At 39.7% G+C, this 15,863-nt stretch overlaps 1 protein-coding gene across 10 annotated transcripts in view; it reads left to right on the top strand.

Moving 5' to 3' along the window:
• Window positions 1–15,230, top strand: part of PLXNB2 (plexin B2) — a 269,974-nt gene extending 254,744 nt beyond the window's left edge. For all 10 annotated transcript variants that reach the window (XM_049813970.1, XM_049813973.1, XM_049813976.1 and 7 more), the window contains 7 exons: window positions 4,243–4,397; window positions 6,106–6,266; window positions 6,858–7,005; window positions 7,507–7,571; window positions 8,290–8,365; window positions 10,335–10,409; window positions 13,347–15,230. In XM_049813970.1, coding sequence (XP_049669927.1) covers window positions 4,243–4,397; window positions 6,106–6,266; window positions 6,858–7,005; window positions 7,507–7,571; window positions 8,290–8,365; window positions 10,335–10,409; window positions 13,347–13,451 — 785 coding nt within the window. In that variant the 3' untranslated portion in view covers window positions 13,452–15,230. The remainder of the gene's footprint in view (window positions 1–4,242; window positions 4,398–6,105; window positions 6,267–6,857; window positions 7,006–7,506; window positions 7,572–8,289; window positions 8,366–10,334; window positions 10,410–13,346) is intronic.
• Window positions 15,231–15,863: the final 633 nt, after the last annotated feature.

Below are 15,863 nucleotides of genomic sequence, written 5' to 3'. Positions count from 1 at the left end.
GCTATTTAACAAAAATGTTCAGACTTCCATTTCATTTGTGTTTAGTGTTGGCCAGGAAATTAGGACAGGCAGAATTACTTGCCATTTACTTTTTACTCTGCTCTCCTGGATGCGTTCTGTTGAGACTTTTTCCAGCATCCGTGAAGGGTCTTCTAATGGTCATGGCTACACCTTTGCTGCTATCTTCTAACCCCATAGTTGACCGAGTGGTGACTATTCTGTCACAGCAGGTGCCAACCCAGCATGTTAACTTAAAAAGCCATCCGGTTTAATACAGAAGGCAGTGAAGTGCAGCCAGGCGAGGAGCTGATTCCTAGTCCCTGTTCAGTTTGGTTGCACTGTTTGCTGAGATAACTGTTGAGGCAGTAGTTGCCTCCACTCTGAAGTAGTGGAGTGGACCGTGAATGGAGCCTGCTGGTGTCCTTAGCTTGCTTTGCTTTCTTAACACAGAGCCATGTTCAGTCACCCATTCTGGGCTCCCAGTCTTCATTCTCCCCTCCTCAATACCCTTGTGGCAGGCAGTAGAGGAGCAGACTGTGACGTTTTCTTTTTTTTGTTGTTTTTTTTTTCTTTTTTCTTTCCTCCTTCTCTACAATTATATCTTTAGCTATGATTCAGTATGATGAAGCTCTTTGAACATACATGATCTGTACTCCAAGATGAACTCCTTAGTTATACATGTGCCATAATAAATTCTAAGTAGTAAAGGAAAAGCAGACTTCTGGGGACAGTGCTGTCACATGAAGGCTCTTGTATACGAAAGAAAAATCCTCAGAGAGAATTCAGATCCCAAAGTATGGAATTAAGACAACTTCCACCATGTTTCTTCTCCACACCCTGTCTTGCACCACTACGGTAGTGTACAAATTTGGCAAGACAGCATTTCATGCCAGACTAGCCCATTTTTTTTAGTGCCGAAGGGTCCTTAGAGGTATCTGGTGCCAACTTGTTCTTTTGGAAAGCTATAAAATGTTACAAAGACAGTGCAAAGCAAGAGCCTGCAGTGACAGTGATTTGTGAGATGCTATGTGTATAAAAGGGGGAGGAGAGGATCAGAGGCTTCCCCCTCCCACACATACACATTTATATGACACAGGGATTTACAGGGTTGGAATAGACAGAAATCCTATCCTGGCTCTATGAATGAGGCTTGTGACGAAGTGGGTTTCCTTTTATTCAGAGCCTCTCATTAACTTGCACCTTTTGCATTGAGAAGTGTCAGCTGAAGCCATTGACTGTCTGCCAAAGTACTGGGCTTTGCACAGAACGAAAATGTAAAACCATGTTCAGAGATGTTGCTCTAAAACCTGGCATTGCTTCCGTGCTGCTTTTGATTCACAGCTTCTAGCAGGAAGACACTAGAAGCTGGAGGTTGTGACAAATTAAATGCAGCATCTTTTGCTTCTGGAGATAATAAATGCAATTACTAATTTGTATGAAGATGGAGAATGGTTTCAGTGATTTCATGGTAGTATTTCTGTACTGAACTGTAAGCCAAAACAACATGCTCTGTTATTCTGGGGATTTTCTCTGGGCTTTTTTTTTTTTTTCCTTTCTTAATTCTGAATAAAAATAGACAGAGGGTTGCAGATCAGAAATACTGTAGGGCAGCCCTTCCTTCACCTCCACGGAGCAGTGTATTTGCAGGCAGGGAGGAGACTGGGAGGAAGCTAATTTGCTGCAGGCCACGCAAGGGGAAAGGGACTGCGTTGCCTGTCACCATCTCACTTGCCTCCATCACATTTACATCATGGTTCATATCACTATAATCAGTCAGCACAGTCATTATTTGACATTAACACCCCTACCCGGCAGCGTTATTTTATATTGGCCAAAGAATGCCCAAGGGCCAAGACAAAGAGTTCGGGGGGAAGCATTTGACCCAGTGGGCGCAGTCTTCTCCCCGCTCACAGCTTGACGTATAATGTGGCTACCACAATGAAGGAGGTGTTTTCCCCTATCTTTTATTTTCTTCACCTCCTACTTTTCCATTGGGAAAAATATTACCTCACAGGAATGTTATTTTCTCTTAGCAACCATACTGCTGACATGTTTTGTTGCCCCATGTTCTGAATTTCTCTTCCTCTTTCTTCCTGCTTTTTTTAGCAATGAAGTGGGATCTTTGTGTTGCAGAAGTTCATCTGGTTGAGCTGTAGCCTCTTAATGCCTAATTCCCTATGAAATAACTACTATTTCACTAGTAGCCAATTCTGTTGTTGCTAAACAAACACGGGCCAAATTAAGCTGCACATAGAGGCCAGTAATCTCAGTGGAAACGCCTTTGGTTGTTTCTTTTCTTTCCAAAGTTAAACTGGGCCATATACCATCAGGAGGGCAAAGAGAGGATAAATTCCTTTGAATCAAAGGAGGAAGCAGAAGTGTACCAAGTGACTGACATAAGGCTGGAAAATAGTTTCTGCTCTAACTGCGTGATTTGATCTATTAATTTACAAAAGTAAATAACAGGCATTGCAAAAGAAATTCCAGACTTTGGGCCCAGCAGCAGTTCTTACTGTACTGGCAGATGATTGCTATGAATGGTATCGATTGCGAAATCCCAACTGCTTCAAAATAAAGTGATAGCTTTTATTTCTTGCTTGCTTCATTCACATGAACTTCCAAGTCAAATTGAGGACTCTGAAAGGACAACGTGATTTAATATGGGATTTATTTTTTTTTCCCTACCTGGTTAAAAAGAAGTAAAGGCCCCAGAAAACTGCATAGCTAATGCTTTTCATGAGGATATATAAAGTAGATTCAAGCAGAAGTGTTAGCTTGGTCAGATTACACGTAAATGTTATTTTCCCCTGTGATGTAAAATATTGAATATACATTCACACTGGTAAATTTAATGTAACTGTTGAAGAACTTAGTTAATAAACTACTATGGCCAAAAATTTGAAAGGACAAAATTCATGCAATTAGAGACTGATGTTTTCTGCTGCAACTGGGATTCAGTTACATTAGATACATATATTAAAGCATAAAACTTATCAGTAATGCAAAATAATTTGTGCAATAGTGCTGAATCACAATTTTTATGGGAAAAATAACTTTCACATTTTTAAGATGTCAATGATTTTAAATGCACTGATTCAGTAACTTCCACTGGAAAAGCACAATTGGTTTTAGGGACTATGCCAAGTAGATATAAAAATTCAGAAATTAAAGGAAGAACCAGTAAAACCAGGAGATTTGAAACCAAGTTCGTGACACCGAATGTTTTTTCAAGGGATATTAATTGCAAGTTAAAAACAATTGTATCATCTCTTTTAGAACTGTTTGTAACAAAAGATTCTAAAGCTTAGAGTTTGTCTGGACATTCATGTTGATGCTGAAATGCAAGACTCCCTTTATTTCACTGTGTGATCATCGAACTAAGCTCAGGGACCATATGCATGACCAAGCCACAGACAGCATAGTGAGGCATTGTAATCAGATGAGCTGTTATTAGCATCCAGGTGCTTACTCCTGTTTCTGCTATATGCTAACAGACTTGATGTGAGTCTCCTTCTCTGGTTTAAGCTATGAATACTGACAAACAAATTTTAAAAAATCTTATTACATGGATTACGAATTTGCAGCAGTCATTATCTCTGTCTGCTGGAGTTCAAGGGATGCATTTTTCTTCCTTTCAGCTACATAGTCAAGTGGTGCTGGTCAAATGCTGATAAAGGCAGGTTTCAACTGATGTACGATACTTTGAACTCAGCAGTTAGGGTAAAAATGTAAATGATGATGGTGGTACGTAGAAAAGAGGTTGAGACCATAAAGTCTTATATCACCGCTGCCAAATTCACCAGAGCTGCTACAATATCTTGCCTTGTACCTGGAGTAGGTTACAATTGCTCTTTCTGTGGTGGCTGTTGGGTCAGACCTAGCTGAGTTTCCATAACTTGATCAAGTCTCTGAGAATTCACAAAGGGGTGGAGTACTTCAGTGTGTGGACCTCAAAAAATACACATACTGTGCTTACATGACCCAACAGGAGTTTCCTTATTGTGCGATTCCTTCCTCTCCCTTTGCTTTTGACAAAAGTTCATCTCATGTATTATTGAACATTTAGTACTTGAGTTGTATATGTTGGACAGGAACGAAATAATCTAGATCCTCTTGGCAAGAGGGCAGGTTTGTTAAGGATAGGAAACAAAGATCTTACATGTACTTATGTATATGATTATTTTTGTGTTGCTGTTGTGGGTGTGGGTTGGTTTTTGTAATTATTGTGATTACTGTTTCTAGGGCATGCACTCCTTGAAGATGAAAATAAGGTCTGGCATCTAGTCCGGCCAGTAGATGAAATAGATGAAGGTAAATCGAAGCGGGGCAGCGTGAAAGAAAAAGAGAGGACCAAAGCTATTACAGAAATCTACCTGACCAGACTTCTTTCTGTGAAGGTAGGGCTCAGATGTGCCATGGTTACACCTTACTTCTATAGATTTTGAGGTACAAATGAAGAAAATGGTGCAACTATTAGTTAGGTGTTTGGCTGCAATTTTGAATATGTGTCATGTACATACAACTGGTGTTCAGGGCCTCAAGTGATTAATATGCCCTGAGGAACATTACTGGGAAAGAGATAAAGTATAACTCCCAATCAAAGCTGGGAACCACAATTGTGTGTTCGTTAAATAAGGATTTTTTCTTGCAAGACAAAGATGGATATTCTTCTCCGTGCCACCTGTTTAGATAATATTTAGTTTGGTTTTCTTTTGAACTAGATGCTTTATAAACTGCTACAGAGCCTTATATTTCCCTGTTCTTATGTGTGGCCAATGCTGCAGTATAACCTAGAAAAATAAAAATGTTTTCAAGTAATAATAGTCCCTTTAGAGTATTTTTAGTGCTTATACTGCAGAATGGATCACAAGCAAAATAATTTTGCAAAGCATTCCTCCTTGCAGAAAGAATTTAGAATAATATGTTTAATGACCCTAAAGCCAGGCTCCTCATGAAAATGAGAGTGGTCTGGCTCCAGCTAAGGCCACTTGTCCAAATGTGAAAGTAGATGTGAAGGGAAGTCTGTGCATAGATGACATAGACCCAGGACAAAGAGCCAGCAAGAGGTTTACATCCCTCTTTTCTGTTAATAACTCCTTTGCAGCTGCTGCTTTTCTATTCCCAATAGCCAGTTTACAGATTATTACTAGTCTGGAGCTTTACACACTCATACAGAGCTGGTGAGGTGTTACGGCTGGGACCACAGCTACCCCTACAACCCAAGGACTGTGGATGTGTCCTTGCTGACAGCAGAGTGACTTAGGCCTTCTTGCTTTCTTGGTCCCTGCCCTGTTCTGAGACTGGCAGTGGGAGCGGTGGTGAGAGGAAGGATGCAGCCCTTCAAATGTGTCCATAGGGCCAACCAGCTGAGTGGGGCCGAACTGCATGTGGCCTCAACGGGGTCATCTCTAAAACAAGGGGACAGTCTCTGAGGTCACAGTCTCTAAGGTCCAGGCAGATACAGGAATCCAACCAAGCACACAGTCCTCCTGGGACACTTCACTCCTTGGGCTCGGTGGAGCTCATGGAGCTGGGCCAGACTGGGTGTCTGATGAGACTCAAGTGCTTGCCCTTAAACAAAAAGTCAAATGCTCACTGGTACTTTTTCCTCTCAGTCTCTATCTAAAAATTGCATGGTGCTCTGGAGTCAGAGGAAACCAGAGGTGGGCAACTGCAAAACCATTAAGAAATGGCTAACAATTATTTTATGTGCACAATGACCCTGAAGTGTAAATGTATTTAAAAATTTTATACTTAGCAGCCAGTTTCTTCTTCACTGTCAGCATCAACCTGCTTCTTCTGTAAAGCAGAAAGCACACCTTTCTGTGCACACCATAGAATAGCTGGTAAAGTCACAACCTTTCAGGCTGGAACATAAAATTGTTCTCTAGAAGGTCTTTACTGTGTTGGCAGTTTGCAAGGTCACTGCACTAAGAAGTTGCTTGGTTTTTTGTCACCCGGTACCCTTAGCACTCAGGATGAAGGCCATCACTGACTGCAAATGTATTATGGGCTGTTAGTGTCAGTAGGAATAAAAGATTCTAGGACGGCACCAAGTTTAGCCTGTAATACAAATGTAATAGATTTTTTTAAATTTGCTTTTAGGGTACACTTCAGCAGTTTGTAGATAACTTCTTTCATAGCGTGCTCAACTCAAACCATGTGGTGCCACCAGCTGTGAAATACTTCTTTGACTTTCTTGATGAGCAAGCAGAAAAACATGACATCAAGGATGAAGATACCATTCACATCTGGAAAACAAACAGGTACGGTATGAACAGAGTAATACTTGTATTGCAGAGAAACGAAGAGTGTAATTCCCAGGTATGTACTGGCACTCTTACAACAAATCAAAGTAAATTTCATTTATAATTCTCAGAATCATTTTAACTGAGATAATATGTTCATATGATCAAAAGGATTCCCCGTAAGCCTAGAAGCTGCAAAAATAAAGCCAGCCTACCTATGGGGTTGTCATTGGCAGATTTACCACTTTTTTTCTCTCCTCAGAAAAGAGGAAAGCGGGAGGAAAATGGGACTAGATTTACCTGTCAAAGCACAAAATCTAACAAAATACTAGTCAGGTAGTTTCTCTAACCACACAGACATCTTCTCTTGCTATTTTGGGAACTTGAGATTCTTCTTGTATGAGTTTTTCTGTGAGAGATGTAAAGGCTTGATTTTCAGACATGGAAACCAGACAACAGATAGCTTGTATAAATGTTGAAATATAAAATTAAGCTTCACTGTTGTGAGGAGATCAAAATGAGAAACCTGTACTTAATTTCATGTGATCTGCTTGTTGTAGAACATTTACTGTGTGAAAAGGATTTTTTATCTTTTTCCTTGCTTTGCAGCCTGCCTCTTAGATTCTGGGTAAACATACTGAAAAATCCCCATTTCATCTTTGATGTTCATGTTCACGAAGTAGTGGATGCTTCCTTGTCAGTCATTGCACAGACTTTCATGGATGCTTGCACAAGAACAGAGCACAAATTAAGCAGAGTAAGTGATTTGCATTCTACATCCTGACTATGCTCATGCCTGACAAGACAAAGGCCATCCTCGTAGACAATACCCATTCTCTGAGGAGATACAGCCTTGATAGTTTCTTTTTAGTTTTATAATGAAGTTAGCACTTCACCACTTAACAGGTTGGTGAACATGTCTGTGTTACTGTGTAGTCTGCCAATTGATATTTATAAAAAGGAGAAAATAGCAACTGCTTTTGTAAAAAGCAAGTTTAAGAACTGATTATTTCATGTCCATCAATCATTTAGTATGATCTTGCATTGATGTATTTGTAAACTCAACAGTAATGCCATGTGTAAACTTCATCCTTTTAGGACAAATAATCCCACCAATGTTAATAAGCATCCAAACGTTAGTATCTGTAAAGCACAAGTGCGTGTGAATATAAAGGCTTGATCTTAAGTTCTTGACTTTCTTTTGCTTCCCAGAGGTGTTCATAAATCAACAAGTTTCTCTCTATTATAAATTTTTCAGGATTCTCCGAGTAATAAATTACTTTACGCAAAAGAAATCTCTAACTATAAGAAAATGGTGGAAGAGTAAGTATAGACACTTTTCATGCTTATTTGGAGTTGTTAGGTCTTTAAGCCTGTGTAAGAGGAAAAGCGAATACTGAGGTAGTCAAAGTTAACTGTCAAATGTTAAAAATTTTACACATGAATGTTAAAATGTTCCCTTGGTGGTGGCACTGAGAGAGTTGAAATGGAGCACCGTATGACCCAGTGCGTGTTCATGTCTGTGCAGACAGATGGATAGATTTATTCAGGAGAAAATATGATGCTGTTTTCTGCAGTGGTGGTTGTTACTCACACGATCTGTCTAAACAATGCTGCACTTCCATAACTCAGTAGAGATCAAATCCTGAAAACATTTTCACAGACACATTTTTTCTATTCCATCTCTGACTTTATTCATTTACTAATTGGCAGTTCTTTGAATACCATGGAAGCTGCCTCAGGGCAAAACTTTTGCTAGCTGATGACTTCAAAAGTTTGAAGACCTAAAATAATCATCAGCTGCAACTATAAATAGATTTCTTTCCTGTGGTATGGCCTTGTACAATCAGGTATGATTTGCCTCTGTTGTGAAGGTACGAATGACTGTTGGAAGGTAGGATTACTAATTGGTCTGTTGTGGTAGAGCATCTCCTGCGTTATTAGGAAGCGTGTTTAAAATAATCGAAAAATTGAAAGACAGAATTACCAGAAAACCACAGTGTATTTCACCTAATTGAAAGTCTGTTTTCATCTGTTGCAGTTACTACAAAGGTATTCGTCAGATGGTGCCAGTTAGTGACCAAGACATGAATACCCATCTAGCAGAGATTTCTAGGGTAAGAATAAATTCCATTTTCTTGTCCTGAAATTGGAGCCAAGCATAGCACTGTTTTTCTTTGTCTTCTCTTTCTAGCTCAACAAGTGGATTTGTTGTATGTGCAAACATCAAATGAGTTGTTTCATAAATCTCTGAAATACTCCTGTTTAGTGTAGTCATGCCTTTTAGCCCTCTGAAATGTTGATTATTGAATGGTTATCATCACTAATCAGAGTGATGTAAGTGCCAGAGCAAAGTGTTGGGATTTTTTCACATCCATTGTGGAAAAATTATAGCACTCTTGAATTGTATTTTCTCTCCACAGCATATAGAGGATTTTTACCATTGATCATACTGATAACAAGTAATGACTGAATTCAGAGTGCTACCATAGCAAAAATTAGATTCCAGAAATGAAAGAGGAGGCACATACATTCAGTATGTCCTATTTTAGAGCTGTCTGTATGAGGGCAATACTTCTGCTTTACACTGCATGTGAGAAGCTCAACATGTGCTCGCTGAGTGGCACTTTTTGCATTACAGATTATTGGGGGTTACCTCTCACGGAGAAGAGCAGAGGAGGGTGGTTGCTAGCTGAGGACTCTGGTTGGAGACTGGTGGAGCAAAGACACTACAAAACCTGCTTCAGTCTTGAAAAAGCCTGTCCGCTCTGCAGCTCAGCTGAGCTACAGCAGGCTCATGCCTTCGAAGCACTTGATTTAACTTGGAAAACCAGGAGAGGCCCTCACCAGTCTTAAATGATGTTGTTTAGCCTGAGCAAAGAGACAGTGTACTTACCGGCTGGTTTGCTTAGTTGCTTAATTTAGTTGAAGAGTTCTAGTGTAAGGAGGATGTTTGGGGAATTTTTTGTGGTTTGTTTATTTCAGTGCCCTTAGGACCTAACATTTTGCAGATCAACTTCCTCATGAGAGCATTTCTATTTTCAGTCATTCACTACAAAACTCATCTGCAGTCACATTTCATTTTCCAGTTCACTTTATTTATTACACAAATTGAAATGTATATAAAATGAAAATGTTTGGTGATTAAAAGTAAATTCAATAGAATGTTTTAACATCAGCAGAATATGTTGATCCTTTCTATTTACTTTATAAATTATGATAAAAACGAATATGGAAGGAGCAATGGAACATTGCAAATTTTGACCAGCTCTAGAAGTGACTTTTATAGAGCAAGGAAAGATGGATGTTTCTCTGCTGCTTTTGCCTTGGGTAATCATTTATGCCAGTAGCAATATTTTGCAATTCTTCATTTTCTTAACTAACTTAAAAGACTATAGGCATAACTAAAGACATGAATCCTGTACGTTTGAATGAGAAACATCTGTTTAGACAGGTAGAGCACATTCACTAAATAAGTTAAATGTCAGGGGTAGAGGGATGAAGAGGTAATGGAAGGGTTATTTCCTGCTTCATTTAAAGTCCGTTTTCTTTCTGTCTCTCTCTCCCCTTTCCATCTTCATGATTCAGATGGCTTTTTCCAAGCATATATGTGCTCATGATCTTGATGAGTTACACCTTTGCTGTAGTGAGGTGTGAATAATTTTAAAGAGTTAAAAAGAGCTGGAGAAAGGATTTCAAACAGTCATCACAGTGACAGAACCAATGCCTAATATCTCAACAATACATAGGTTGTACTGAGTAAATGCTTTAGTTATACATACCCATGTTGTTAACAGATGTTTGACGTCTGTGGTTTGACGTTCAGAGTTCAAAATATTTTCCAGCTCCAGTGTTAGAGTTGTAGGCAGGCTGGAAAAACACCAGCGGGAAAATCTTGATCTAAAAATCACCACACAAAACTTTTCTCACCCCTTTTTTCTGCCTCAACTGTCATTTAACAAAAGTTACAGGATGCAGAGCTTGCGTTTGGAAATCTTATGTACAGTATCCAATGGTTGTGCATAACTTTCAGCTGTCTGTGATCATATTTTGACATGTTTTCTGCCCACTTGTGTTGTTTAACAGGCACATACTGATTCCTTAAATACACTTGTGGCTCTACACCAACTCTACCAGTATACTAACAAATACTATGATGAGGTAAGTTGCAGCTTTTTTTTTTTTTTCATTTTTTAAAATCAATGATAAAAAGATATGAAGGCTAACATCACTCTAAAGGAACAACAACTGGAATTCCCTGGATAATCAGGTAAAAACAATGCTGAACAGAAAGCTCTAACTTTGCATTTATACACCTTGCTTGGCAGGTACACTGCTCAAGGGTGTGTTCTTATAAATGAACAATTTCATTATGAACTATCTGGTTTTGGTACTGATAATTTAACAAGATCTGAAAGAGAAATAGATATAAAAATCATTTCTCTTCAGTTCTACTGTCCTAATTCCTAAGAATTAGTACATAGGAATGCCACCGAGCAAAAAGTAGTTGTCAGAGCTCTATCAGGTTTCAAGCCAGTGGATTTTTTGTTAGGAACAATCTATGAAACTTCTTTTGCTAGTAGGAATGGGACCATGCCTTTTTTATTAGTAAAGATGCACTTCAAACTTCCATGCATGCTACCGTCCCTGTTTTGCCGTGCCAAATGAAGTGCCTGCCCAAGGTAAACCAAAGTAGAGTAACTGTTGAATATAGTCTGATTCAAAAGGAGCCTCACAGATTCAGTCCAAAATGTTTCTTAGGTTCTTCACCACCCACCCCACCCCCACCCCCCCCGTGGAAAGGGGGACAAAGAATATCCCAGTGTAGCTGGGCTGTGGCTGTGGCTCTCTAAACTTAATCTGAAAACAAAAAGAGAGAAGAAAACTTTTATTCAAAGGTTTCCATGGAAATGAATGCCTCCAGAAAACTCTCAGAATTAAATCAAAGCAAGTAAGAACAGATGCCGAATCAAAAAGGAGTACAGCACATGTGAGCTCTCTTCAGTTTGTCTTGCACCTCAGCACAGCTCGTGTTTTCACTTATATTTAGCACTAAAGGCAGTGAGTCTCATCCTCAGCTTCACTGCAGCTGCTTTACACAGGAGCAGCCAGCCTGTCGCAGCTTTTAAACAGATGTAAGCAGGGAAAATCAAATCACCCTGAGAAGTCTTGCGACAAGGGTCGGTAGGGGAAGTGGCCAGAGGAATGCAGGCCAACCCGATGGCGTTGGTTTCCTCGTCCCTCATCCCCAGTGCTAACCAAGCTGGCTGTCAGCACCTTCCTGAATGTATCCGTGGCCTGACCTCTTACAGAAACACTCAGGGACCCTGGGTGACAGACGAACAGTAAAGCCCAGGTTCTTCCACACCCCTGTCTCCCTGCTTCCAGTCGCGGTTTCACGTTTGGTGGCGGGCGCAGGTGGAGTCACCAGTCTGTGGGACTACCATGAGTGGCAGGCCAGCAAACCCCAGTGCGTAGCTGCAGCTCTGCCTTTCACGTATATCACTGTATAACAACAAGTTGCCTCTGATGAAAAGGCTGCTAATTCAGAGTTATGGAGATAATCTGTCGAGAACCATTCAGTAAAATTAATTGAGCTTATTTATTTTCCATGAAAATGTTTTAATTTGCATATATTGGAACATTTTGCAGCTGCCCTTGTCTTTATTACTGACGCAGTGTTTCCCAGCATGTGCAGTACCTTCTGCATCTCTGCAGGGCTTGACAATGACTAAGTGGGTACATTCTAATTGTCCACATTTATATGAAGGATATATTCACCAGCAGAGATAATAATGAATTATTTAGTCCAGATTTGAGGAGTTACAGCAAGATGTAATTGTTTAAATTAAGGGAACAATATCAAATTAAATTAGGCCAAATTTAAGTACTGTAATAAGTGTTTATTAACTCTGTCTTGTAAAAATGTTTTCACGCTTTAAAAACAAAACCATTAGAGTAATTATTTGTAAACAAATTTGCTCCAATGTTTGAAACTCAAATGCTATACCAGCCCTTCAAAGTGAAATTATTGGCTAGATTGATACCGACTGCATTAATCTCCATTGACAACGATGTGCAAGAACTGGTAATAACCACAGGTAGTGACAGGCAAACTCATTTCTCCAATTCTTGTACTTGCAGGTTTATATAGTATTTAAACAGAGCTAAAGGTTTCTGCTTGATTACAGTGTCTGACTTTTATTAATAAAGCCAGTTCTAGAAAAGGAACGGTTTTGCCATGTAACACATTCTTCTAATGGAGAAATCTAATAGTTGGTGGAAAAGTTTCCCTAAAGGATGGTGGAAATGAAAACCTTTTGAAACCTTTGATATTTGATCTTGAGAAGCCCTAAAAAACTCTATTTGAAGAAAAGCCTTCTCATAACAGTTGACCTTTTCTAGCTCTTGTTTTCAAATCCCTTGTGTCTTAAGAGTCATACCTTCCTATATATATTCTGTACAGCAGAGGCTGCACACGGGATGCTGAAGGGCTCCTCTGATGTGCTCTTTTCTTCCTACGCTACGTGGTGCTGGGCCAGAGCCTCGGCATTTCTTGGCCAGAGCCAAAGGGGAGCTGCCGGCAGCTCCCTGACGCTGTGGCCAGACTGTTTCCTTCACCGTATTGCCTATAGACACAAGAGACTTTGCATTGCCCTACCTTATGCCTGTGTGTGGACCACCCAGGAGCTTCTCATAACCAAAGCTCATGGGAATGGGGCTTAATGACTGCTGGTAGATGACCCTTAAGCCTTGTAGGGTGTACTGTAAGTAAAAGCATTGTTTCTTAAATAGCTTTAAAGATGTTTTTCCCCCTGCCCACTCCATCTTGGAATGTAATATTTCACAAGATAAAGTACCACCTATCCCAGCGTAAAGGGGAACATTACAGCAACTTAGATAAAGTAATGGAGACAATCTTCTTTTTTTGCCTTTGTGTGAAAATAGAACATGGGCCCTACTAGATGGACTTCATCTTTGGTACAGATCGAATGCAAAAGACTCTTTACAACCAAAGTAGTATCAAACACTTGGTCCAGGAACTGTCATATATTTTAAGCTAAACGTTTCTAAACATTCTATGTTTATTTCTTCCAGATTATAAATGCACTTGAAGAGGACCCAGCTGCACAAAAAATGCAGCTTGCCTTCCGTTTACAGCAGGTAGCAGCTGCATTAGAGAATAAAGTGACTGACCTTTGACTCAAAAGCCGCAATAAAGAAATCTGATCTGAAGATGTTCAAATTCATTCTTCCTGTTAAGGAAATAGTGTTCTATTTTTTAATGTATAATTACAACTTTAAATGAAAGATTTCATGTTTTTTTGATAGCAGAGGTGTAATGTAAAGAATTTTTACTGTAAATTATGCTTCTAATTAAAAGCTGTGTTGTGTGTAAATGAATCTTCTGTGGGAAGGAGAGTCCTTTGGTTGGGGGCAGGGTGGGGGGTGGAAGAAGGAAAACCTGTAGTTCGTTTAATTTAGTAGAATCTGAGACATCAGCATTTAGGATTCATTATGCAAGTAAATTCAATACTATAGCATCCTTTCTACATTAAGCAATATTTGTACTAGGAAAACAATAACATACTTGGAGACACATGCAATATCCCCTTTTATTTTGATAACTGGAAATTGACTTCCATATAGCTCTAAATCTTGGTCTATGCTCATACGAACATTGTGAACAATGTGTCTGATTTCTGTGCAAGATCTGAAAATGGGATTTGCTACCACACATGGTTCTTAATTTAATTATTTATGTCCATGGTGATGCATAGTATTGCACCCACCACAGTTGGCTGTGACAGAAGAGTAATGTCAGTGTAGGAGGGTTCTACTGATTCGGTTCAGAAATCACTGCAAAGAAGGAATTAGTCCTTGAAACTTTACAACTCTTTGTTATTATTGTGAGTTTTATGATATATGCTAATGTGCCTTACTTGTACTAATTCTGTGAATCTGATGAATGGTTTTGTAAAAAGAAGCAGATCAGAAAAAGAAATATTTATGTGCTATTGAATGACTTTGTGTGAAAAACATGACCAGCAGAATGCTTGTAATTAGCTGCTTGCCGAGAGTGTGCTGTTTAACATGATTTGATTATGTATAATATCTTATTTTAGAATGGTTCTGATAATTTTTTATTTGAATCTTGGAACTGTCCTAGAAATACCATCACTTGTTTTTATTGTATTTGTGATGTAAATTACTAGTATGATATTGGAAAAATCATATACCCGTCTATTGAAAACCACTCAGTCAGTTTTGAGCCTTGGAATGCTGCATTTGATTGAATACACACCATAACCCATAGCAAAGAAAATTGAAATAACTTGTCAGAAAGTGTGTGTTTACAATATAGGTAAGCTTCGTACAAATCAAAAAGTTAGGTACGTCTTCTTAAATTGCTGTATTGCACATCAGAGAACTTTATTCCTCTTTGTCTCACAAGTTTTTGGCAGTAAAGTAGCATTTTAATGAAGCGCTGCCATCTGTACTCCTTCGTTCATTGTCCTGCCAAGCGCCCAGACTCTGCTGATTCTCAGCAAGCTAGCGCAGTGTCTGCTGCCCGCTCTCCCTGCCCAGTAGGTTGTCACACAGTGACTTTTACTGTTTGTTGATATATTCCCCCCCCAAACTTTTTGAAAATTTCCTAGTATTTGTCAGTGGGCCTTTCCTTCAGTTTCTGAAAATGAAAAGCCTCACCAGAACTGGTTTCCTGCCCAGTAGGCTGGGAGAGTGGGTTTGGTTTGGTTTGTACTCGACTTCTTGCATTTGTGTATAATCATTCCTGAACCTGCCTGGGCTATAAGTTATTTTACACTGTTTAGGACTGAGGTACATGACTTCTACATAAAGGTGCTTTGCCAGCTACTCCTTCATCAACAAAGGCATCCTAATTTCACGGCTAATCTGTTTCTTTGTCATTATTTGTAAATCCTGTTAATTGTAAATCAAATACAATGTTGTTTTTTTCCACCAAGTGTCACGGGATCTTTACTGCAATTGGGGGGTGGGTGTTGAAAGGGGTTTGTAATGCTTCCTCCAGAGGTGAGAGAGCAGCAGTGTCCATCAGTCTGCGGTTGGTAATGGAGGAGCACAGCACATCCTGCAGATGGTATGCCTGACATCATGCCCTTTTTGTGGGCATTTGCTCTGAAAAATTAGAGTACTCCTGAGAAGAGAGGATGTAGTGCAACATCCCATAGCGAGGAAATCCATCCTGGGACCTGAAAGCCAATTAAATACAGGCTCAGCAGCATCTCTCCAGAGAGACCAGAAAGCCCTGCTTGAGCAAGTAGGCTTTCAGAGGGAACATTATGTGTCCCCCACCATCAGTGACTTGATGCAGAGCAGCTGCAGGCGATCATAAGCTGCCGTGGGCTGTGGCACTGCTGTAGCAGGATCTTTCTAACCTGTTAGACAAGACTGTGCAAGTTCGTGATGGATCCATTGGTCACTCTGGTGCCCTTTTTTTACATCCTGGGAAATTTGCAGGCTTTTGGTGCTGCAGTGCTGTCTGCCAGAGGCAGATAACTGTGAGCAGCTGCAGCTACAAAGGAGACTTAATGCCAGTTCTTCAGTTGCTGTTAGTCCCCTCTCCTGAAAGCA

The sequence above is a fragment of the Accipiter gentilis genome, chromosome 11 (genome assembly GCF_929443795.1).
Source record: "Accipiter gentilis chromosome 11, bAccGen1.1, whole genome shotgun sequence".
In the NCBI taxonomy this organism is placed as follows: domain Eukaryota; kingdom Metazoa; phylum Chordata; class Aves; order Accipitriformes; family Accipitridae; genus Astur; species Astur gentilis.
The sequence above is the reverse complement of the archived record's forward strand: the minus strand, read 5'-3'. Positions and strand labels throughout refer to the sequence as shown.